Source organism: Jaculus jaculus, chromosome 17, assembly GCF_020740685.1.
Source record: "Jaculus jaculus isolate mJacJac1 chromosome 17, mJacJac1.mat.Y.cur, whole genome shotgun sequence".
In the NCBI taxonomy this organism is placed as follows: domain Eukaryota; kingdom Metazoa; phylum Chordata; class Mammalia; order Rodentia; family Dipodidae; genus Jaculus; species Jaculus jaculus.
The window spans coordinates 17,621,041-17,644,425 of record NC_059118.1 but is presented as its reverse complement, the minus strand read 5'-3'; the positions used below and the strand labels follow the sequence as shown (position 1 = coordinate 17,644,425).

The 23,385-nt window shown below is 45.2% G+C and overlaps 2 protein-coding genes and 1 non-coding gene across 5 annotated transcripts in view; all 3 read left to right on the top strand.

Moving 5' to 3' along the window:
- Positions 1-5,445, top strand: part of Usp4 (ubiquitin specific peptidase 4) — a 55,865-nt gene extending 50,420 nt beyond the window's left edge. For all 3 annotated transcript variants that reach the window (XM_045136608.1, XM_045136607.1, XM_045136606.1), the window contains 3 exons: positions 1,546-1,649; positions 3,900-3,988; positions 4,868-5,445. In XM_045136608.1, coding sequence (XP_044992543.1) covers positions 1,546-1,649; positions 3,900-3,988; positions 4,868-5,014 — 340 coding nt within the window. In that variant the 3' untranslated portion in view covers positions 5,015-5,445. The remainder of the gene's footprint in view (positions 1-1,545; positions 1,650-3,899; positions 3,989-4,867) is intronic.
- A 1,758-nt stretch (positions 5,446-7,203) lies between these two features.
- C17H3orf62 (chromosome 17 C3orf62 homolog) lies at positions 7,204-11,763 on the top strand. The gene is made up of 3 exons (XM_004664230.3): positions 7,204-7,595; positions 10,798-10,889; positions 11,498-11,763. The coding sequence occupies exons 1-3, from the start codon at positions 7,213-7,215 to the stop codon at positions 11,761-11,763; spliced, it is 741 nt and encodes a 246-aa protein (XP_004664287.1). The 5' UTR covers positions 7,204-7,212.
- A 9,945-nt stretch (positions 11,764-21,708) lies between these two features.
- Positions 21,709-21,833, top strand: LOC123455670. The gene has a single exon (XR_006634054.1). It is a non-coding gene; the product is annotated as a small nucleolar RNA SNORA63 (small nucleolar RNA).
- Positions 21,834-23,385: the final 1,552 nt, after the last annotated feature.

Below are 23,385 nucleotides of genomic sequence, written 5' to 3'. Positions count from 1 at the left end.
GTAGGGCCTTGAATACACTCTGTAGTCTCAGGGTGGCCTCGAACTTACAGCAATCCTCCTTCCTCTGCCTCCTGAGTCTGAGGATTAAAACCATGTGCCATCATACCTGGGACATGATGATGGTAATTTTTAATTTTTTTTTTTTTTTTGATGTTGTTTTTTGAGGTAGGGTCTCGCTCTAGCTCAGGCTGACCTGGAATTCACTATGGAGTCTCAGGGTGGCCTCGAACTCATGGCAATCCTCTTGCCTCTGCCTCCCAAGTGCTGGGATTAAAGTCATGTACCACCATGCCCGGCCACAATAAAAATTACTTTAAAAAATTAACTACCTTGGGAACAAAAAAAATTGTGTATGAGAGAGGAGAGAGAGAGAGTGCGTGCACGTGCACATGTATATGTGTATGGACATTTCAGGGCCTCTTGCCACTGCATACAAACTCCAAATGCTTTCACCACTTTTCATCTGGCTTTTATGTGGATACTGGAGAGTTGAATCTGGGGCAGCAGACTTTACAAGCATGTACCTTTTTGTTATTTTTTTAATTATTTATTTATTTGAGAGTGACAGACACAGAAAGACAGATAGAGGGAGAGAGAGAGAATGGGCGCGCCAGGGCTTCCAGCCTCTGCAAACGAACTCCAGACGCGTGTGCCCCCTTGTGCATCTGGCTAATGTGGGACCTGGGGAACCGAGCCTCGAACTGGGGTCCTTAGGCTTCACAGGCAAGCGCCTAACCGCTAAGCCATCTCTCCAGCCCTTTGTTATTATTTTAATTTTTATTTTTCAAGGTAGGGCCTCACTCTAGCTCAGGTTGACCTGGAATTCACTCTATAGTCTCAGGGTGGCTTTGAACTCATGGCTATCCTCCCATCCCTGCCTCCAGAGGGCTGGGGCTAAAGGTGTGCTCCACTACACCCAGCTTAAGCATGCACCTTTAATCAGCTTTCCAGCCCTGGAAAAACTCTTTATTGTGGGTGCAGTGGTTCTTGTCTGCAATCTCAGCCCATAGGAGGCTCAGGCAGGAGAAATGCCATTAGTTCCAGGCAAGCCTGGTTTATAAAGTAAGAGCTTGTCTCAAAATCAAAACAGAAACTCTTTTGCCTTTTCTATATGTTTAAAATTTTGAAGAGGTAGTCAAAAAAAGCTTTCTGGAGCTGGATATGGCAGTACATGCCTTGGTAGAAGGATTGCCATGAGTTCGAGGCCAGTCTAAGATTATATAGTGAATTCCGGTCAGCCTAGGCTAGAGCAAGACCCTACCTTGGAAGGAAAGGGAAAAAAAAGCTTTCTGGAACTGTTTTGACATTTAAAATACAGTGACACCAGCTGTTATTTTGTTAGTAACAGCTATTCTTACTCATCTGTCCTTGTCATCTCTCAACCCTTACCTCCCAGTTATCTGGTCTGGGCATTTGTCTCTTCTCTCAGAAAATTTTCTCAGTTCCTCCTGTTCTTTGGCTGCTTGAGTGAGAAAGGGCTTGCTGGGCTGCTCACACTTCTTTGAGTGTAAAATATTTAAGGGCTATTTTGTCTTTTGTGCTCAGAGGTCTGAACATGTCCGAGTTTGTCTGTGACCCGTCAGCAAGGCCTTACGTTTACGACCTCATTGCCGTGTCCAATCACTACGGAGCCATGGGGGTTGGCCATTGTAAGTATTGTTATCTGCTGTTTTCTCCCTGGACGCTGGGCATATGATCATTGCACTTGCATAGTTGTATGGTCTCAGGCTGCAGGCTTTTTCAGTACCCTCCCTCCTTCCCTGTTCTGTTCTAAATGTTCTTTTTCTTTCTTCCTTTCTTTTTTTTGGTTTTGCGTTTTTCAAAGTAGGGTCTCATTCTAGTCCAGGCTGATCTGGAATTCACTATGTAGTCTCAGGGTGGCCTGGAACTCACAGTGATCCTCCTACCTCTGCCTCCCAAGTGCTGGGATTAAAGGTGAACATCCCACGCCTGGCTTTGTTTCTTTTTGGGAGGGTGTCATTCATTAGCCAAGAGTAATCTGTTAAGGTTATAGGTATCAGCCACCATGCCTAAGGCCATGAATTGATGTTGGAAAAAACTTTATATACATAGTACGTAGTCTCAGGCTGGCCTCAAGACTCATGGTGATCTTTCTACTTCTGCCTCCCAGAGTGCTATGATTGAAGAAATGCACCATCACACCCAATTTTTTTAAATATTTTATTCATTTTTACCGTTTTTTTAAAAACATTGTTTTATTTGAGGGATTGAGAGAATGGGTGCACCAGGGCTTCCAGCAACTATAAATGAATTCCAAGTGCATGCACCATCTTGTGCATCTGTCTTACGTGGTGGGTCCTGGGGAATCGGACCGAGATCCTTTGGCTTTCCAGGCAAGTGCCTTCACCACTAAGCCATCTTTCCAGCCCTTTTGTTTTGTTTTGTTTTGTTTTCGAGGTAGGGTCTTATTTTAGCCCAGGGTGGCCTTGAGCGGTGATCCTCCTACCCGTCTCCCTCCAGTATGCGCCTCCATGCCCAATGAGTTTTTTTTTGTTCCTCTTGGGTTATTTTTTCCTTCCTTTCTTTTCTTCCTTTGCATGGTCTCACTTTAGCCCAGAGTGAACAAGAACTCACTGTATAGCATAGGTTGGCCTTGAACAACTTTTACAATAGCCTCCCAAGTGCTGGAGCTAAATGTATGGCCACCACACCCAGGCAGAAGTTGGGTTTTTACCATTTCCTTTACTGTATCTGTATTGGACCAGGTGCTGCCACAACCCTTTATTTGGATCCATAGAGTTGATGCCCTGGGAGAGGTTGGTTCCAGTTGTGCAGTAGGTTGTAGACCTGCCCTAACCTCCAGTTTTCATCTCTGCACTGACAAGGTTCTTCTGTGGGTTTCACGCTCTGCTCTCGCCCCTCCTTCCTTTAGCGCCTTTTGTGGTTCCAGGTGGCTGCTCAGTCTCTAGGCTTTATGTTTGCAGTCTGCCCCACAAGAAGAAAGGGAAGAAAGGCAGGCCTCCAGTAGTCCCCTTCAGCTTCTTGACCGTATCTCATTGACTACAACCGTGTCACGTGGGCACATCTAGCTGTATGAGTGGCCAAGGAAATACAGTTGTGCTGCCTGTTTCAAAAGTGAGCCAGGTGTGGTGGCGCACACCTTTAATCCCAGCACCTGGAAGGCAGAGATCTCTCCAGCCCCACCTTTAGAGCTTTTTGAGAAGTTGCAGATTAGACAAGATGACTGAGCTGAAGAGATGGCAAAGCCAAAGGATCCTGGTCGACTCTCCAGGACCCATGTTAGCCAGATACACAGGGGGTCGCATGCATCTGGAGTTCGTTTGCAGTGACTGGAGGCCCTGGTGTGTCCACTCATTCTCTCTCTCTCTCTCTGTCAAATAAATAAAATATTTTTTAAAAAAGAAAGGATAAAAAGATGACTTAAGTTTATTTTTGCTTTTTTTTCCCTAATATTTGAGAGGGAGAGAGAGTGTGAGTATGGGTATGCCAGGCCTCCTGCTGCTACAGATGAATTCCAGACACATGGGCCCCTTTTGTGAGTCTGGCTTTATGTGGGTACTGGAGAATTGAACCTGCACAGTCAGATTTGCAAGCAAGCATATTTAACTGTTGAGCCATCTTTTCAGCCCTATAAATTATTTTTATTTTTGTCTTTTTTGGGACAGAGTCTTGCTATGTAGCCCTAGCTAATGTGGACTGGGTCGTCCCCAAACTCAGGGCATTCAACCTGAGTGTTGGGGTTACAGGTGGTTATAGAACTGCCCTAACCATACCTGGCTATAGATTACTTTAGCTGTCAGGGTTTTTTTATTTTGTGTGTGTGTCTGGGGATAGGGGTGTTGGTGTGGTTAGTACTAGCCTGGTGCAGGAGCTGGTGCTTTGGTGGCTGCTAGAGCATTTTGTTTGTTGCTTTACAGACACGGCGTATGCAAAGAACAGACTTAATGGGAAGTGGTATTACTTTGATGACAGCAGTGTGTCCCTGGCCTCTGAGGATCAGATAGTGGTGAGTACGCTGTCCTGGAGCCTGCTCCTTCCTGTGGTTTTATGGATTAACGCTGAGGAGGTTCTCATAGGCATGTTGGTTAGTTACTTCATTGTCCTGAGGGAAGCTGGGTATAGTAGAATTAACTGCCATATCCTCTAGGGTCTTTCCTAATAAGAGAAGCTCAGTTTTCTTCAAGGTGTTCTGTCACAGCACACCTGCCTTTTTCCAGGGCATGGGCAGCAAGACGCAGTCAGGGGGAAGAGTTGTTTCTGGATGTGAACATGAAGGGCAAGATGGCAGGCAGATCCTTAAGAGAGAGGGAGAGTGTGTGTGTTTTAAATTTAGTTTATTTCTTAATTTTCATATTTCATATGTAGTTAGTTCTCTATATGTAGCTCTGGCTGACGTGGAGCTCACTTGTAGCCCAGGCTGGTCTCAAACTCATGGGCAATACTCCTGATTACTCCTGATTGCTGGGATTGCACATGTACACTGCCATTCCCAGATCTAGTGGGTGCTTTGTTTTTTTGAGGTAAGGTCTCACTGTAGAACAGGCTGACCTGGAATTCACTATGTAGTTTCAGGGTAGCCTCAAAGTCTCAGTGATCCTCCTACCTCTCTCTGCCTCCTGGGTGCTGGGATTAAAGGTGATTACCACCACGACCAGTTTCTAGTGTATTTTAAGATAAGGGTTACTCTGAAGTCCAGGCTAGCCTAGAATTTGATATGTAGCTATTGCAGGCTGATCTTGAACTTGAAACAATCCTCCTGCCTCAGTTCCCTCCCCTTCTCCCACATAGTGCTTGGATTATATGTAAGACCTCCCATGATCCCCTCGAGAGCGTGGGAAATTGGAGAAAACAGATAACCAATTTTTTTCTCATTTTTGTCGTTTAGACGAAAGCGGCTTATGTGTTGTTTTACCAGCGCCGGGATGAGGAGTATTACAAGGCCCCTCCAGAGTCTCCAGACAGAGGGACGAGGCCGAGCAGCTCACAGCAGGCCTTGGGTGATGGTGAGGCTTGCAGCATGGACACTAACTGACGCTGACTCTGTGACCCTGCTACCCCACAGCACCGGTGTCATCCCCCCACCCCCCTGGAGAATGTCTTTGGCACCCAGCAGACTGCTCATGTTCATTCTAAAACCAGATGAGGAGATCCTTTCTCTTAAGAGAAGAGAAAAAAAAAGACCATTTTCTCATTAGGGTTATGTCAAGAGGCTGAATTATTTTTCTTTGTAAACAGGTGGTGAGAATAAAGCCTGTGGAGCTGACTGGGGTGGGGGGTGTTGGGTGAAGTGTGATGCACAATGGAGTATGTGGATTCCCAAGAATAAAGAGGAACACCCTGTGATTGAGTACCACGACACCACAGACCCACCTGCAGGGCTGGGCTGAACTCCTGGGGGTTTGTTTTGGTGCCCATACTGGTTACCCCAATAGTCTGGCCACAGTAAAATGAGCCTCAAGTAAACTGATGTTGTTCTCTTGTCCTTTGCTGGTCACTGAGATGGCTTAATACTCTCCTAAAAATTAGCTGCTGAAGCCTGGTTCTGCTTCTCCTGAGTCCTCCTCCACTCTTTTTCCCCATTAGGTGTTACTTAGCATTGGAAAGTTGTGGAACCTAGAAGTTATGTCTGGCACTATCTTTGTTGAACTGAGACTGATTTTAATATTTTTTATTTTTAAATTTTATTTATTTGCAAGCAGATAGAGACAGAGAATGGGTGCACCAGGTCCTCCAGCCACTGCAAATGAACTCAACACATGTGCCCCTTGTGCATCTGTCTTACATGGGTCCTGGGGAATTGAACCTTGGTCCTTTGGCTTTGCAGGCAAATGCCTTAACCACTAGGTCATCTCTCCAGCCCTGAGACTGATTTTTATTTACCATGTTTTAACACTCTTAAAAAAATGTTTAGCCAAGCATGGTGTCGAATGCCTTTAATCCCAGCATTGGGGAGATAAGAGGATCACCATGAGCTCAAAGCCACCTTGAAACTACATAGTGAATTCCAGGTCAGCCTGAGTTAGAGTGAGACCCTACCTTGGGGTGGGGGGGCGGTGGAGGAAATGTTTTAAGCTGGGCATGATGGCACATGCCTTTAATTCCAGCAGGTGGGGCCACCCTGAGATTATATACTGAATTCTAGGCTAGCCTGAGCTAGAGAGAAACCCTACCTCAAAAGACCAAAACAAAAGTTTGATTTGAGAGGGAGGGTGGTGTGTGTATGGGGGATTGCTCCAAGGTCCGAAGTCCAGACGCATATGCCACTTTGCATCTGGCTTTACAGGTGCTGGGCAAGTGAGCCCAGACCCTCAGGCTTTGCAAGCAAGCTCCCGTAACAGGTGAGCCAACTCCCCAACTCCACCATCCTTTAACTTCGGTTAGACATCCCTTGAAAGAAAACTTGGTTGGGTGTGGTAGTGCGGACCTTTAATCCCAGCACTTGGGAGGCAGAAGAATGATCACCGTGAGTTCAAGACCACCCTGAAACTAGTAAATTACAGGCCAACCTGAGCTAGAGTGAAACCCTGCCTCAAAAACAAAACAAAAACTGGGTCAGTGTCACATCCAGTTTACACGTTGGCTTCAGAAGAATCACGATGAGAGTTATTGAGGTCTGGGAAGTTATGATGAGGGCTGGGGTAACAATCCCCTCCAACCCCGGTTTTCTCCCTAACCTTGTCCCCCTTCTCTGCCCCAGTCCTGGTGCCCCCACATCATTGGACCCCGTCTTTCTGCGCATGAGCCTGTACAGTCACTTCGGGCCGTGAGGGTGTAAGGAACCGAGGCCAGGGCACTTACCTGACCTTTAACCCTGTACGCGGGGCTGGGGTCCGACCTCGGGCACGTGACGCCAGGTTGTGCTCAGTGACCGTTGGGTGTGGTGGCGCCGCCACTGCTGGGTGAGGACACCTGGGGGCCCCCAGCAGCCTGGGCTGGCCTCAGAGTGTGGGGACCTGGGGGAGGGGCGGGGCTCAGCAGAGAAGGCCCTGGGCCTGGGAAACCTCGGGAGGCGGGGCGGGATCCCGCTAGGATCCACAGGGCCGGCGATAATGGAGAATGGCAGGCGACACTGCCCACACACAGGGGGAAAGCACTGCGCATGTGGGTCTTCGGACTCCATGAAGCCTTGGGGACATCCCATCCAGACCTGGGTCTCATGTCTGTCCCATTCTCAGGTTACTCTGCGTGTCCCATTATTTCATATTAAAGGACAGGTCACTTTCAGGAGAAATGTCTGAAAAGCTACGGAGATGCAGGAAGGAGCTGACTGCAGCCATTGACCGTGCCCTTGAAGGAGTCGGGCATTCCCACGAGTGCCCAGGCCAGCCAAGGCTGGACGCCCCGCCGCTCTCTTCCCAGCCACTGCACAGCTTCCTCCGCAGAAGGCCGCTGCCAGCCTGCCCCTCTGCTGCTAGTGCTTGCGCTCCCCAGAATGAGAACCTTGCCTTTGCGCCCCACGTCCCAGTTAATGTAAAACCACATGCTTTCTACCCCAAAAGAAAACCTCTGGCCAGCAAAGAAAATATATTGATGCAGTCTTCCATTTTGGCACGTGAAAGGCAGTTTTGGAGAACTGCGGGAGATGGAGAAAACTGGAGAAAAGAAAGCTTAAGGTGATTCTAATTGGATAGTTTAATATCTACAATTAAGCAGTCTTTAAAAAATTATTTTTATTTTTTGTTTTTTTTCGAGGAAGAGTCTCACTCTAGCCCAGGCTGACCTGAAATTCACTATGGAGTCTCAGGGTGGCCTCGAACTCACAGCAATCCTCCTACCTCTGCCTCCCGAGTGCTGGGATTAAAGGCGTGCGCCACCACGCCCGACTTTATTTTTACTTATTTGTGACACACAGAGAATGGGCACACCACAGTCTCTAGCCACTGCAGACGAACTCCAGACATATGTTCTACCTTGTGCATCTGGCTTACGTTGTAACTGGAGAATTGAACCTGGGTCCTTAGGCTTCACAAGTATGTGCCTTAACTGCTAAACCATCTCTCCAGCCCAAGATTCTCGGTTTCAGAGTTGAAGATCCCAAATTTGATTCATAATTGCACTTGCCTCTTTTTAGAAGCTGTAAGACTATTGGGGTAGTTCACAAGTTTTGCAGAATCTGGCTCAGAAAAGTTATATTTTGTGTATGTGTTTGGGTTGAAGGCCTGGATATCAAAATCAACCATGGAAACTTTTTTTTTGTTGTTTATTTATTTGAGAATGACACAGAGAGAAACAGGCAGAAAGAACCCCTGCAAACGAACTCCACATGCATGTGACCTCTTGTGCATCTGGCTTACGTGGGTCCTGGGGAATCGAGCCTTGAACCGAGGTCCTTAGGCTTCACAGACAAGCACTTAACCGCTAAGCCATCTCTCCAGCCCATCGTGGAAACTATTTTGTAGTACCCAAAAGTAGTGAGTTAAATAATGTGATTTTAGTTTATTATGATTATTATTTTGTTTTTCGAGGTAGGGTCTTGCTCTAACCTAGGCTGACCTGGAATTCACTATGTAGTCTTAGGGTGGCCTAGAACTCACAGCAGTCCTCCTACCTCTGCCTCCCGAGTACTGGGATTAAAGGTGTGGGCCAACATGCCCAGCTATTGTTTTTTATTATTTATTAGGGGTAGAGAGAATGAAACCAGGGCCTCTAGCCACTGCAAATGAACTCCAGGTTCATATGCCACCACGTGCATGTGACTTAAAATATGTAGCCCAGGCTGGCCTTGAACTCCTGATCTGCTTACTTCTGTCTCTTCAGCAATATCCTACTGGGGTGTACCACCACAACTGGCTTTTTTTTTTTTTTTTTTGGTGGTAGAGTCTTACTGTAGCTCAGACTGACCTGGAATCACTCTGTAGTCTCAGGTTGACCTCGAACTCATTCCAATCCAGGTGCTGGGATTAAAGACATGTACCACCACACCAGCCTCCCCCTCCCCCACAACCTACCCAGGTAAGGTCTCTGTTTAGTCCAGGCCAACCTGGCATTCACTATGTAGTCTCAGGGTGGCCCCAAACTCTCAACTCTCATGGATTCTCCTACCTCTCTGCCTCCTGAATACAAGGATTAAAGGCGTGTGCTACCACATCTGGCTCGCTTTATTTATTTAGACAGAGGCTCATGTAGCCCAGTTGCTTTAATCTTCCTTCCCTATGCTTGGCTCTAGTGAACTAGTGATTTTTTTGTTTGTTTGTTTTTTTGAAGTAGGGTTTCACCCTAGCCCAGGCTGACCTGGAATTCACTATGTAGTGTCAGGTTGGCCTTGAACTCATGAATCCTCCCTTTGCCTCCCATTGCTAGGATTAAAGGCGTGCGCCACCACTCCGGGCTCTGATTGTTTTTTGTTTATTAATTTATTTATTTGAGACTGAAAATGGGAGACACAGAGGGAGAATCTTTTGACAATATAAACAGACACATGTGTCACTTTGTTAATCTGGCTTTACGAGGGTGCTGGAGAATTGAACCCAGGTGCCAGGTCTGCAAGCAAGCATCTTTACCACTGAGCCATCTCTCCAGCCTGTGACCTGATTGTTTTAAAAATAACTTTGAGGGCTGGAGAGATGGCCTAGTGGTTAAGTGCTTGCCTGTGAAGCCTAAGGACCCCAGTTCGAGGCTTGGTTCCCCAGGTCCCACGTTAGCCAGATGCACAAGGGGGCGCACGCGTCTGGAGTTCGTTTGCAGAGGCTGGAAGCCCTGGCGTGCCCATTCTCTCTCTCTCCTTCTGTCTGTCTCTCTGTGTCTGTCACTCTCAAATAAAAAAAATAAAAATAAAAAAAAAAAAAAACAACTTTGAGCCGGTATGGTAGCACATGCCTTTAATCCCAGCACATAGGAGGCAGAAGTAGTTCAAGGCCAGTCTGAGACTACACAGTGAGTTCCAGGTCAGCCTGAGCTAGAGTGAGACCCTACCTCCAAAAACAACAACAACAAAACTTTGACTGGCATGATGGCACACTCCTTTTATCCCAGCACTCAGGAGGTAGAGATAGGAGGATTGCTATGAGTTTGAGGATAGCCTGGAACTACAGAGTGAGTTTCAGGTAAGTCTGGACTAGAGTGAAACCTACCTTGATAGCAACAACAGCAAAAAAAAAAAAAAAAGTTCATGCTGTGAAAACAAAAATCTTAATTCCATTTTTCCCTTCTATGTTTGAACCTGGTCACTGGGCCTTTGATGCCCTCATTTGCCCCACTGGGGAGAGGCTAAGTCCACTACTGGGTCCTACCTTTTTGGCTTTATTTTTACCTCTATTCCCCTCCCCTGTCCTAAAACCTGGGGCTGGACAGATGGCTTAGCAGTTAAGGCACTTGCTTGCAAAGCCTGAGGACCCAGGTTTGGTTCTCCAGGTCCCATGTAAGCCAGATGGTGGTGCACACATCTGGAGATCATTTGCAGTGGCTGGAGGCCCTGGTGCACCCATTCTCTCTCTCTCATAAGTAAATAAAAATAATAACTAGCACCTGGTTAGCTCCCCTAGGCATCATAGTCTCAAAACACCTCATCCACACAAGCACGAGTATGTGATGCAGCTACAATGTCTGCCATCCTGGTTGTCCCAAAGTGAGGTCTAGAGAAGCCATTTAACTGCCCAAGTATACATGCTGCTCTCATCAGCATAAATGCAGCGTATGATAGGGGCCTTATGATGATAATCTGTCAGTTTCTTCACTGATTTAGCAGTTTCTAATTATTCTTACAGCATAGATGACAATTTATAGTCCACTTAAATGATTGTGAGTTCTTAATTTTCTTGAAAGAGAACCTAATTCCTTACCTCTTCCCTGCCACCCACCCCCATTTGGAGACTGCAGGAGAGAGATGGCAAGAGAGTTAAAGGTTGATTCAAACATGCCACTCAGCAGTTCTAGCCAAGAGGTCACAAAGGATCTGCTTGATATGATTGGTAAGTAGAGAGTGAAGCTGTTCCCTCTTAGGGAGGATGGGCTTTCCCCACAGGCCTGGAGTCCGAAAGAATCCCATTCCTGGGAAATGGACAGATAAGCTGGGGCTGGATAAGTACCCTGAAAGGACAGCACACAGGCTACCTTACTTTGGCGTTTACTGTAGTAGCCTGTCTGTTCCATGGCAGCAATTCCAGCCCTGCACAGTCCCAGGAGAATGGCTACCCTTTTATGGTGTTGTGCTTGCTTGCTTATTTGCTGGTGGTGCTAAGGACTGGGCCCAGAGCTTCATATCTACTACAGAAGAGTTCTGTATCAGTTTTGTGGAGTTAAATTTTTTTTTTTAATTCTTTTTTGAGAGAGAGAGAGAGAAAAGGTGCACCAGGGCCTGTAGCCATTGCAAATGAACTCCAGACACTTGTGCCCCCTTGTGCAGCTGGCTTATGTGGATACTGGGGAATTAAACCCTGGGTCCTTAAGATTCCCAGGCAAATGCCTTAACTGCTAGGCCATCTCTCCAGCCCCAGTTTTGCAGGTTTTTCTGTCTTATACCTGAATTCTTTAGAAACCTGTGATTGGATTTGTAAAGTGGAATGTTCTTATCTTTAAGACCATACAAGCATCCGAACTATTGAAGAACTGGCAGGAAAGCTAGAATTTGAAAATGAATTGAACCAAGCGTGTGGTCCCTGCCAAGATTCACCCTTCAAGGAGGAAGCCTGGGCCCTGCTTGTGGATGAGAGCCCTCACAAGGCTCTAGACATTGACCCTGGCAGCCTCAAGCAGGCCTTTGATGATCAGAATATTGTTGAGACTGTTCTGGACTTGGAAGAAGACTACAACTTGATGACCTCTTTTAAATACCAAATTGAGTAAGGAAAGTTGATTTTGTCTTGGATTCTTTAAAGCAGGAGGCTTCCATCAAGCAGCCTGTGTAGAAGCAGCCACAGAGATGCCAGAAGCTAAATTACCACATCCTTTTTAATTTCAACTATATATCTCATTTTGAGAGCCCAGTTTTTATATTCTGTTACTTTGAAATGTTTAATATAAGGATTTTTTTACTTGATATTTTAAAAAGTGTTTTGTTGTTGATGATGATGTTCAGTACACACTACACCCAAAGTAGGGTTATTAGTTGTGCCTTTGCTGCCTTTCTTAGTACTTGTTTTCTTTTTCAAGGTAGTGTCTTGCTCTATCACAGGCTGGCCTGAAATTTACTATGTAGTCTCAGGGTGGCCTCTAATTCACAACAATCCCCCTACCTCTGCCTGTCAAGTGCTGGGATTAAAGATATGTGCCACCACAGCTGGCTTAGTAAGCTTTTACATGGGCCCATGAAAATGTGTGGGAGGACTGGAGACGTGACACCTGCTTGTAAAGCCTGGTAGCACCGGGTTCAGTTCCCTAGCATTCAAGTAAAGTTTGCAGTGGTAAGAGGCCCTAGTGTTCCAATTCCCTCTCTCTCTCATTCTTTCTCTAGTTGCAAATAAATAAATAAAATATTAAAAAGGAAAGAAAATGGGCTTAGTGGCTAAGGCACTTGCTTAAGAAGCCTAAGGAGCCAGGTTTGATTCCCTAGTACCCACATAAGCCAGATAGATGCACAAGGTGGCACATGCATCTAGAGTTTGTTTGCAATGGCTGGAGGGTCTGGCATACTCATTCTCTGCCTCCCCCAGTAATAAATTTTTTAAAAATTTATTTTAGCTGGGCATGGGTGGTGCACGCTTTTAATCCTAGCACTTGGGAGGCAGAGGTAAGAGGATCACTGTGAGTTCAAGGCCAGCCTGAGACTACATAATGAATTCCAGGTCAGCCTGGAGTGAGACCCTACCTTGAAAAAAAAAAAGTTAAAAAAAGTAAAAAAAGAAAATGTATGGGAACCACAAAAAGTTGGGCTTTGAGTACCTCCTGCCTGGGGGTGGGGGGGCTACCCCATGCCAGATCAGCTCAATCTACTCAGAACAAGGATCACACGGAAGCTTGGCTTGGGTCCTCTTCTCACACTGTATACAAAGGGTTCCTTATTCCCTAGATGTGTTCCATCCTCTCCTCATACAGCTTTGCTTCCCCTCAGTTCCTCCATGCCTATTCAGCCTAGCTCAAAGGCCTGTATAGAGGTCTGCTTGAGCCAGCTGCTGCTTGAATCAGGATCCCTGGCCTCCTCCTGACAGGACGTTTCCATGAGGCCCCTTACCATAACACCCCCACAGCCATCTGGGCCCCAGCTGAAGGGAGGGAAGGGAATGGGAAGTAGAGGTTTGCCCATCCACTTATACCTGAACCTCGTCCACCAGCCATAGATGTGGTAGCCATGGGTGGTTCCATGGCAATGTCCCTGCCCAAGAAAAGAAAGGACAGAAAATAAAGGACCAGGTCCTTTTTTGGTGGGGGGGCACATGTGTATGGTATATGTGGTGTGGTGTGTCATGTATGCTCACATGTGTATAGAACTAGCACCCTGGGTGCACATGTGCAGAGGCTAGAAGAGAACATTGGGTGTCCTTTTATAGCTCTTCTAGTTTCCTTGAGATGGAGTCTCTCATTGAACCTGGAGTTGCCATGTTCAGTCAGACTAGGTGACCAGTGAGCCCCATCCAGTCTATGCTCCACATAGGACCAAGATTACAGGTATAATAATTTATAACTTTAAAAAAAGAATAGATCATGGGCTGCAGAGATGGGTTAGCAGTTAAGGCATATACCTGCAAAGCTAAAGGATCCAGGTTCTTCAATTACCTAGGACACACAAAAGCCAGATGCACAAGGTGGCACATGCATCTGAAGCTTATTTCTAGTGGATGGAGGGGCTGGTGTGCCCATTCTCTTTCTCTCAAATAAATGCATAAAAATAAAATATTAAAAAAAGAATGAAGCCGGGTATAGTGGCACATGCCTTTAGAGGTAGGAGGATCACTGAGAGTTCGAGGCCACCCTGAGACTACATAGTTAATTCCAGGTCAGCCTGGACTAGAGTGAAACCCTACCTCGGAAAAAAAAAAAAAAAAAAAGGCTGGGAAAATGATGGCTTAGTGGTTTTGGCATTTGCCTGTGAAGCCTAAGGACCCTAGTTTGATTCCCCAGGACCCACATAAGCCAGATGTACAAGAGGACATGTGCCTGGGGTTCGTTTGCAGTGGCTGGAGGCCATGGAGTGTCCATTCTCTCTTTCTCTCTGCTGACTCTCAAATAAACAAATAAATTATATACGTACATAAAACAATGAGAGCAGGGCGTGATGGTGCATGTCTTTAATCCCAGCACTTGGGAGGCAGAGATAGGATTATGTGAGTTTGAGGTCACCTGAGACTACATAGTGAATTCATGTCAGCCTGGGCTAGAGCACCACCCTACCTCAGGAAAAAAAAAAAAAAAAAAAAAAAAAAAAAAACATATCCAAACATTAAAGACAGAAAAAAATTCATAAATTTAAAAGCACTCAGGAGACAGAGGTAGGAGGAGGCTCTGCATGAATTTGAGAGCAGCTTGGGACTACATGGTGAACTCCAGATCAGCCTGAACTACAGTGAGACCCTACCTTGAAGAAAAACAGTCTGATAAACTTACAATGGAGAAACCTGCACAGATAACCTTAGGCAAGTAATTAAAATTAACATCACCAGAGGCTAAGGAGCTAGCTCAGCAGTTAAAGGTGCTTGCTTGCAAAGCCTGATGGCCCAGGTTCAATTCCCCATGTAAAGCCAGATGCACAAAGTGACTCAAGCATCTGGAGTTTGCAGTGGCAAAAAGCCCTGGTATCTCCCATACTTCCCCCATCCCCCGGCCACTACTTGCAAATAAATAAAAGTATCTTTAAAAAATTAGCCGGGCGTGGTGGTGCATGCCTTTAATCCCAGTACTTGGGAGGCAGAGGTAGGAGGATCACCGTGAGTTTGAGACCACCCTGAGACTACTTAGTGAATTTCAGGTCAGCCTGGACTAGAGTGGAACCCTACCTTGAAAAACAAAAAAAAAAAATAACATCACCAGTGATGTCATGTATATGTTATATACCCTGACAAGGTGCAGTAAGAAGGATGCTTCAAAGACAGGTGTGATGCATATCTGCAATATTCACTCTGGAAGCTGAGGCAGGAGGGTGGGGAATTAGAAGCTAGTCTTGGTGAGGTCCAGTCTCAAGAGTTCAGTGTGGTGGCAAATGCCTCTAATTTTTGAACTTGAAAAATGTGAGTCAAAAGCACATGCCTTTAATCCCAGCACTTGGGAGGCAGAGGTAGGAGGATCGTTGTGAGTTCGAGGCCACCCTGAGACTCCATAGTGAACTCCAGGTCAGCCTGGGCTAGAGTGAGACCCTACCTCGAAAAAAAAAAAAAAAGTGAGTCAAGAGGATTAGGAGTTCAAGATCAGCCTTGGCTACATAGATTTTAGGCTATTGTGGAGCAGGATAGGGGAGAAAAATAAAATAAAATCACTCTGTGGTATTACTAAAATCCATATTCTTATTCTATAACCATGACCGTGAGGCAAATGTCTGACAAACCCAGACTAGAATACATTCTATGGGGTCTCTGGTCAGAACCTTAAGGTGTCAAGATCACAAGAAAACCAAGGCTTCAAAACTTCTTGCCACTAGGGACTAAGAACAAACAATGACTAAACAAGTATGTAAGTCCTAGGCTGCATTCTAGAAAATCAAGAGAACATTAATGAAAAAACTAGCAAAATCCAAATAAAGGGTGATGTTAAATGTATTGATATCAGTTTCCTAGTTTGATAAATATGTTATAGTTATATGTTAATACTGGAAAATCTGGGTGAAGAATATCAGCTGTCTTTGCAATTTTTCTATAAATCTATTTTTTTTTTCAAAATTTAAAATGTATTCACTAAATGCAATAAATCCCAAATTTTTGAAAATTTGAGAAAAAAATCAAGGAAAATGACAAGGGTAATTATAGTCTGTATATCACTTCTGTTAAAAAAAAATTAGGGGCTGGAGAGATGGCTTAGTGGTTAAGCACTTGCCTGTGAAGCCTGAGGATCCTGGTTCAAGGCTCAATTCCCCAGGACCCAACTAAGCCAGATGCACAGGTGGTGCATGCATCTGGACTTCATTTGCAGTGGCTGGAGATCCTGGCATGCCCATTTTCTATCTATCTGCCTCTTTCTCTCTCAAATAAATAAAAACAAACAACAAAAAAATTAAGCTGGGTGTGGTGATGCACATCTTCAATCCTAGCACTCAGGAGGCAAAGTTAGGAGGATGGCCATGAGTTCAAGGCCACACATAGTAAATTTCAGATCAGCCTGGGCTAGAGCAAGAGCCTACCTCAAAAATAAATAAATAAATAAATAAATAAATAAATAAATAAATAAATAAATAAAAAAGCAGGGCGTGGTGGTACATGCCTTTAATTCCAGCACTCAGGAGGCAGAAGTAAGAGGATCAGCATGAGTTCAAGGCCACCCTGAGACTACATAGTGAATTCCAGGTCAGCCTGAGCTAGAGTGAGAGTTTTCCTCAAAAAACCAATAACAAAAAATTAGGGCTGGAGAAATTGTTTAGTGGTTAGGGTATTTGCCTGCAAAGCCAAAGGACCTTGGTTTGACTCCACAGGACCCATATAAGCCAGATGCACAAGGTAACACTACGTCTGGAGTTCACTTGCAGTGGCTGGAGACCCTGGCGTGCCCATTCTCTCTCTTGTCTCTACCTGCCTCTCTCTCTCAAATCAAATTAAATATTTTTAAAAATTTAAAATAACTTGTATGGAGGTAGTGATGTTGAGGATCTAGCTCAGAACCTCACACATGCTAGGCAAATAGCCTACCACTGAAATGCACAACCAACCCTAAAACTGATTTAAAACAATTTTTTTTGTGGCCTGGCATGGTGGCACACACCTTTAATCCCAGTAGCCAGGAGGCAGAGGTAGGAGGATTGCTGTGAGGCTCTAGGCCACCCTGAGACTACATAGTGAATTCCAGGTCAGCCTGGGCTACAGTGAGACCCTACCTTGAAAAACAAAACAACAACAAACAAAAAATAAATAAATAAATAAAAATAGGATTTTTGTTTGTTTGTTTGTTTTTTTCACAGTAGGGTCACTCTCTAGGCCAGCCTGACCCAGAACTCACTCTGTAGTCCCAGTCTGGGCTGCAACTCATAGCAATCCTCCTAACCTCTTCCTTCTAAGTACTGGAATTAAAGGCATGTACCACCATATCTGGCTCTCTTTGTTTTAAATCCTCCTCTCCATCAAGTAGCCAAGGACAATCACCACTAAATACTTGCCCATCTTCGACTGTCACCATTTCTGGGACTAGGGTGGATGAATTCCAGGAGCTACAGAGGATATCATCATAAGACCCAACTTGACAACGGGGTTCCGCTTCCCTGAGGGTCCACAAAGGGTCCCTTAGGTCTCAAAAAGCCACCTCTGGGTTCATTTCACTGGACAAAGTTCAGGCCCTCCTCAGGCAGAGCTTTGCAGAGGAAGTGGTTATTGGGATTTCAGATGGAACTCTGGAGGACTGAATGACAGGGGTGGATTTTGCCTGGCCCTTGAAAATAGGGGACTAAAACATGGACGAGATAGACTAGAAAGGAGAGTCCAGGCTCTTCCTGGCCATATATCTTGGTTTTATTTTAGTAAAGGCTTTATATGGAAATTCAGATTTACCAAACACGGAATCTCTAAATGGAATCAAATGGAGGATTTTTTTTTCCTCACAAGAAACAGCTGTTCAGCAAAGCAGGTGAGCCCTGAGTCTCTGGCATGCCAGTCCCAGATTAGTAAGAGTGGGCACATGGAGACCACTTCACTGCTTGCTGACATCTACTCTTCCTTCCATCCTGGTTCCCAGAGGTGTCCCTGAAACCTTCCTGCTCAGGGCAGAACATGGGGGATTGTCCTTCAGAAGTATAGAACCAAGAATTTAATAAAATTAATAAACTCAGATGTGCAGGGAACTGGGTCCAAAGCAGTCATGATACATAATTGACCTTGGTCATGTCTGAGAAATTTTAAAATGTTTTACGTCATTCAGTTCTCTCCCCCGCAGTTCATCTTGGCAAGTCAAACAATCACTGAATTGTTTCCGTGGAAACACCAAACTGCAATTTGGATTACTAGAATCAAAATAGAAACAAAGCAGATACAAGAATAAATAGGAACCTGCTAGTTGCCAACTGCAAATTCAAATCACCACACAAGGCACCCCGTGAGGTCGTACAGCTACATCACACCAGTGTTCATACTGCAGCCACAGCTTTCTAAGCAGACTGGGAGACCGTGAGGATACTTAAAGCAAGAGCCTATAGTCTATAGATGCTCCTAGAACAAAAGGCTGGAAAGCTGGGCGTAGTGGTGTGTGTCTTTAATCCCAGCATTTGGGAGGCAGAGGTAGGAGGATCACTGAGTTCGAGGCCACCCTGAGACTCCATAGTGAATTCCAGGTCAGCCTGGGCTAGAGCGAGACCCTACCTTGAAAAACCAAAAAAATTAAAAATAAAATAAAATAAAAGGACTGGAGAGAGTGCTGAGTGCTTAAGGCGCATGCTTGCAAATCTGACTGTCCAGGTTCCATTCCCACGCACAAAGTGGCACATGTGTCTGAAGTTTGTTTGCAGCAGCTAGAGGGTCTGGTGTACCCATATTCATTCCCTCTCTCTCTCCGCTTGCAAACACATTTAAATTAAAAACAAAAGGGGGCTGGAGAGATGACTTAGCCATTAAGTTCTTGCCTGTGAAGCCTAAGGATCCCCGTTCAAGGCTCAATTCCTCAGACCCACGTTAGCTAGATGCACAAGGGGGCGCACGCATCTGGAGTTTGCAGTGGCTGGAAGCCCTGGCACGCCCATTCTCTCTCTCTCCCTCTCCCTCTCTCTCTTTCTGCCTCTTTCTCTCTGTGTCATTCTCAAATAAATAAATAAATAAAAGTGAACAACAACAACAAAAAAATAAAAACAAAAGGGCTGGAGAGCTACAGAAGAGAGCTGAGGAGGAAAGAAGTAGGTCCTGGGAAAGGAATAAGCCAATGGCAACACGCAGGAAACAGCAGTAGCTCTTTTCAAGGGATCATTCAGGGAGGCATGGCAGAGTTGCAAATGGTGACTTTGCCCTCAGCCCAGCCAGATGGCAGTGTTCTCCACACTTGCAAGCACGGTTGTCTGGCTAGCCACATAGGTCTAGGTCTAGAATTGCCAGGTGAATGGAGGGCCTTCCGTGCCGGAAGGAGCTCCACCAGGCACTGGAATTTACTTTCATCTCCGGGTCTCAAGCATCCCCACCCCTAACCTCTAACTCTCTTCAAGGGACCAGGGATGTACCTGGCTTCTTGGCATTTCTTGGACTTTACCCTTTTCCATCACAGAGTAAATTTCAAAGGGGTCAAGAGAATAGCAGGGATGGTGAAGGAGGGTTTGGAGCGGGGGCACTCAACAATAAAGCATTAACACCATCCTGCCACAGGTGGCGTTGTGAGCTGTTAATGTTCAAGGAAGACCGAGGAAGAGATTCTGCAGAAGCAGCCTGGGGCCAGTTTACCTTCTGCAATAGCCAGGTCAGAGCTCATCTGGTACCTGAAGTGGCACTGCCCTGGCTGAGGCACAAGTTATGGCAGCAAGAAACTGTGAAAGTCACCTGATTGTTGATGATTACTGAAAAGGCTGTGGGGTTCTGGCAATTTGGTTTCTCCTTAAAGATAAATTAATGTGGGAGAATATTAATATTTTAGGTTCCAACTAAATATTTACAAAGGAAAAAAGTTTCATTCAGGAAATCTATTTGACAATCAATCCCAGCTCTATTATGTGTGGAAAGAATCTCTGCTTTTGGCTGTCTGGAAAATGTGTGCTATTTGCTGGGCGTGGTGGTACATGCCTTTAATCCCAGCACTCTGGAGGAGGATCCCCGGAGTTTGAGGCCAACCTGAGACTACATAGTGAATTTCAGGTCAGCTTGAGCTAGAGTGAGACTCTACCACGAAAAACCACACACACACACACAAAAAAAGTTTCAGCTGTGATCTGGCATAAAAAAGTTTAAAACTGGGGCTAAGGAGATGACTCAACAGCTAAAGACACTTGCAAATGCTGCTGGCCCTGGGTTCAGTTCTCCAGCACTCATGAAAAATTCCAGATGCAAACTGAAGTATGTGCCTAGTGTTCATTTGTAGTGGCAAGACTCTGCTGTGCATACATGTGAAATATTTTAAAGTGTGGGCACACATGTACCATGATGCACATGTGGAGGTCAGAGGAAAACTTTTGGGTCAGTCCTCACCAGTCTAGGTTTCTCTTGCTCTGCTGTTATTCTTTATTTTTATTTTTCAAGGCAGGGTCTCACTCTAGCTCAGGCTGACTTGGTATTCAATAAGTAGTCTCAGCGTGGCCTTGAACTCACAGGGATCCTCTTACCTCTGCCTCCAAAGTGTGGGATTAAAGATATGCGCCACCATACCTGGCTATGTTGTTCTTTTTTTTTTTTTTTTTCTGCTTTATTTATTTGAGAGAAAGAGGGGGAGAAAGAGACAGGTAGAGAAAATAGGCACACCAGGGTTTCAAGCCACTGCCAACAAACTCCAGATGCATGCACCACTTTGTGCATCTGGCTCATGTAGGTACTGAGGAATCAAACCTGGGTCTTTCGGCTTCACAGGTAATCACCTTAACTATTAAGCCATCTTTCTACTAGCCCCCCTTTTTGTTCCTTTTAATGTGCTTGCTGACAGCTTCTGGAAAAGTTTCCTATTTCAGCCTCCCATCTCTCCATTAGAATTCTGGGATAATAGAAGCCCACTGTGACTTTTGGCCTTTTACTTGGGGGTCTCAGGATTCAATTAACCTACTCAGACTTGAGTGGTGAGCACTTACTTTGTCCACTGAGCCCGAGACCCCATTTACTATCTTTCTTTTCTTTTCTTTCTTTCTTATTTTATTTTATTTTTTGTTTTGTTTTGTTTTTGGAGGTAGGGTCTCATTCTAGCCCAGGCTGACCTGGAATCAACTATGTAGTCTCAGGGTGGCCTCGAACTGACGGTGATCCTCCTACCTCTGCCTCCCGAGTGCTGGGATTAAAGGCGTGGGCCACCACTCCCAGCTCCATTTACTATCTTTCTTGAAGGAAGGCTTCCTTGAGCAAGGATGTTGTTTTATGGACATTCTATGTGAGGCAAGAGTTCCTAGGAAGTGGTCTGCTGGAAGAAGCAGGTATCATCTGGAGCCCTTTGGAGCTTCTGAAGCAAAACACAAAATAAGAGAAACTGAAAAAGGGTAATATAGAGCAATCCAAACACATGAACATCTTCACAGAGATGTTTACCTAGAAATGCCTAAAAGTCCCTCAATAAGTATGTAGGAGTGTGTCAGATACCCTCCTGCATGCTGGGAAACAGCAAGGGCAAGGCAGATGCTGCTCTGGTTTCTGAAGTTCGTGTTCCTGGACAAGGCAAGTGAAAGAAGTACGCAAATTAATTCAGAACTTTAAATCAGTGTGAGATAAAACAGGGCAAGGGGATGGGTGGTGAGTAGGTGAGCAGGAAGGTCAGGAAAGGTATTTTGCTGGTAATGTTTAAATTAATACTGAAATATCAAGCAATTAGATCCTGCAGTCAGTTTCATTTTCATCCTTAGCTGTAGTTGGAGTAACAGAGGGAGGAGCCCGCAGAAGGTTCTCATCCTCCCCAAACGTAGACCTCCCACCATATCCGCCCCTGTGTAGCTACATACAGCTCCAGGAGCATCTGAGGAGCCAAAAACTTGCATGTTCCAGAGACGTGCTTAAGACTGTGTCACGCTTACCAAGTCTGGCAGGAATGCGGTAGTTAATTAAGAAAGAAAGAAAGAAAAAGCTTAGGCAGGATTTAACTATAATATAGATGACACGGATTGTATTGTTATTCCCCCTGCTCAAAACAATGTTGTTTCTTAACTATACCTGACTGCTATGTAGCAGCCAGGTATGTTTAGTCTCATACATGTTAAAGAAAAAGAAAAGGGGGGGGAAGCCTTAGGAATAAAATATAAAGTTTTTTTTTTTTTTTTAAACAGTCATGGTGGCGCACGCCTTTATTTATTTATTTTTTTTAATTTGAGAGCGACAGACACAGAGAGAAAGACAGATAGAGGGAGAGAGAGAATGGGAGCGCCAGGGCTTCCAGCCTCTGCAAACGAACTCCAGACGTGTGCGCCCCCTTGTGCATCTGGCTAACGTGGGACCTGGGGAACTGAGCCTCGAACCAGGGTCCTTAGGCTTCACAGGCAAGCGCTTAACCGCTAAGCCATCTCTCCAGCCCAAAATATAAAGTTTAATATCCTTTCTTGATTATTGCCAGAGACAGGCAATGTAATTTTAATTAACTTAGCCTTGTTAGGAGATAAACTTACTAGTCATTCTACAAAAACACCTAATTCATGGAACTCTGAGTCATTCTGAACTTTGGCTTCACTACCCAAAATGAAATAATTCTAAATAGAACATAGAACAGGGAATCAAACTACACACTGTCTGTTTTTAAAAAACTTTTTAAACTATATTTTTATTTATTTATTTGAGAGTGACAGACAGAGAGAGAAAGAGGCAGAGAGAGAGAGAGAGAGAAAATGGGCATGCCAGAGCCTCCAGCCACTGCAAACGAGCTCCAGAGGCATGCGCCCCCTTGTGCATCTGGCTAATGTGGGTCCTGGGGAATTGAGCCTCGAACCAGGGTTCTTAGGCTTCTCAGGCAAGCGCTTAACCACTAAGCCATCTCTCCAGCCCCACACTGTCTGTTTTAAAGTTAGACCCTTGAGGCTGGAGGAATGGCTAAGTGGTTAAAGAATTTGCCTGCAAAGCCAAAGGACCAGGTTCGATTCCCCAGGACCCATGTAAGCCAGATGCACAAGGGGTACATGCGTCTGGAGTTCATTTGCAGTGGCTAGAGGCCCTGGTGTGCCCATTTTCTCTCTGTCTCTCTTCTCTCTGTCTCTCTTTCTCTGCTTGCAAACAAATAAATAAAATTTAAAGTTAAATCCCTTAATAACAAAGACTTGGTCATAAATATTGAACTCTCCCTCACAGAATCTCAACTTTGAATTAAAATGCCTAATTATCACATTGTTCAATTTAGAATAGTAAAGCATTTCCAAAGCCAGGTATGGTGGTACACGCCTTTAATCCCAGCACTTGGGAGGCAGAAGTGGGGGGACCCAGAGACTACAGAGTGAATTACAGGTCAGCCTGGGCTACAGCAAGACTCTACCTCGAAAAACCAAAAAAAAAAAGAAAGAAAAGAAAAACATTTCTAGATACAAGACCCTCTGGTCTCCTGCCAACAGCTCATTAGCATCTATAGTGAGATTTGGAAGGGCTGAAAGGAATGCTTTGTATGGCTGGGCTCTTCCTTAGACCTCTCTTGCATAAAGCAATGAAGACCAACAGAGGTATAATGGAGGCTGTGGAGCAAAGGAAGGGCAAGCAGATTCCAAGTCAGAAGGAGAAGCCAAGGCAGCGTGAGTGGGCAGAACGCAGACCTAACCTTCCTTGGCTTCAC

What these genes read in the sequence shown, in the direction of transcription:
- C17H3orf62 (XM_004664230.3), top strand. Translation starts at nt 7,213, where the DNA reads ATGTCTGAAAAGCTACGGAGATGCAGGAAGGAGCTGACTGCAGCCATT. An exon ending in TGGAGAAAAGAAAGCTTAAG is followed by an intron (nt 7,596 to 10,797) that starts GTGATTCTAATT and finishes TGGAGACTGCAG; the next exon opens with GAGAGAGATGGCAAGAGAGT. An exon ending in GGATCTGCTTGATATGATTG is followed by an intron (nt 10,890 to 11,497) that starts GTAAGTAGAGAG and finishes CTTATCTTTAAG; the next exon opens with ACCATACAAGCATCCGAACT.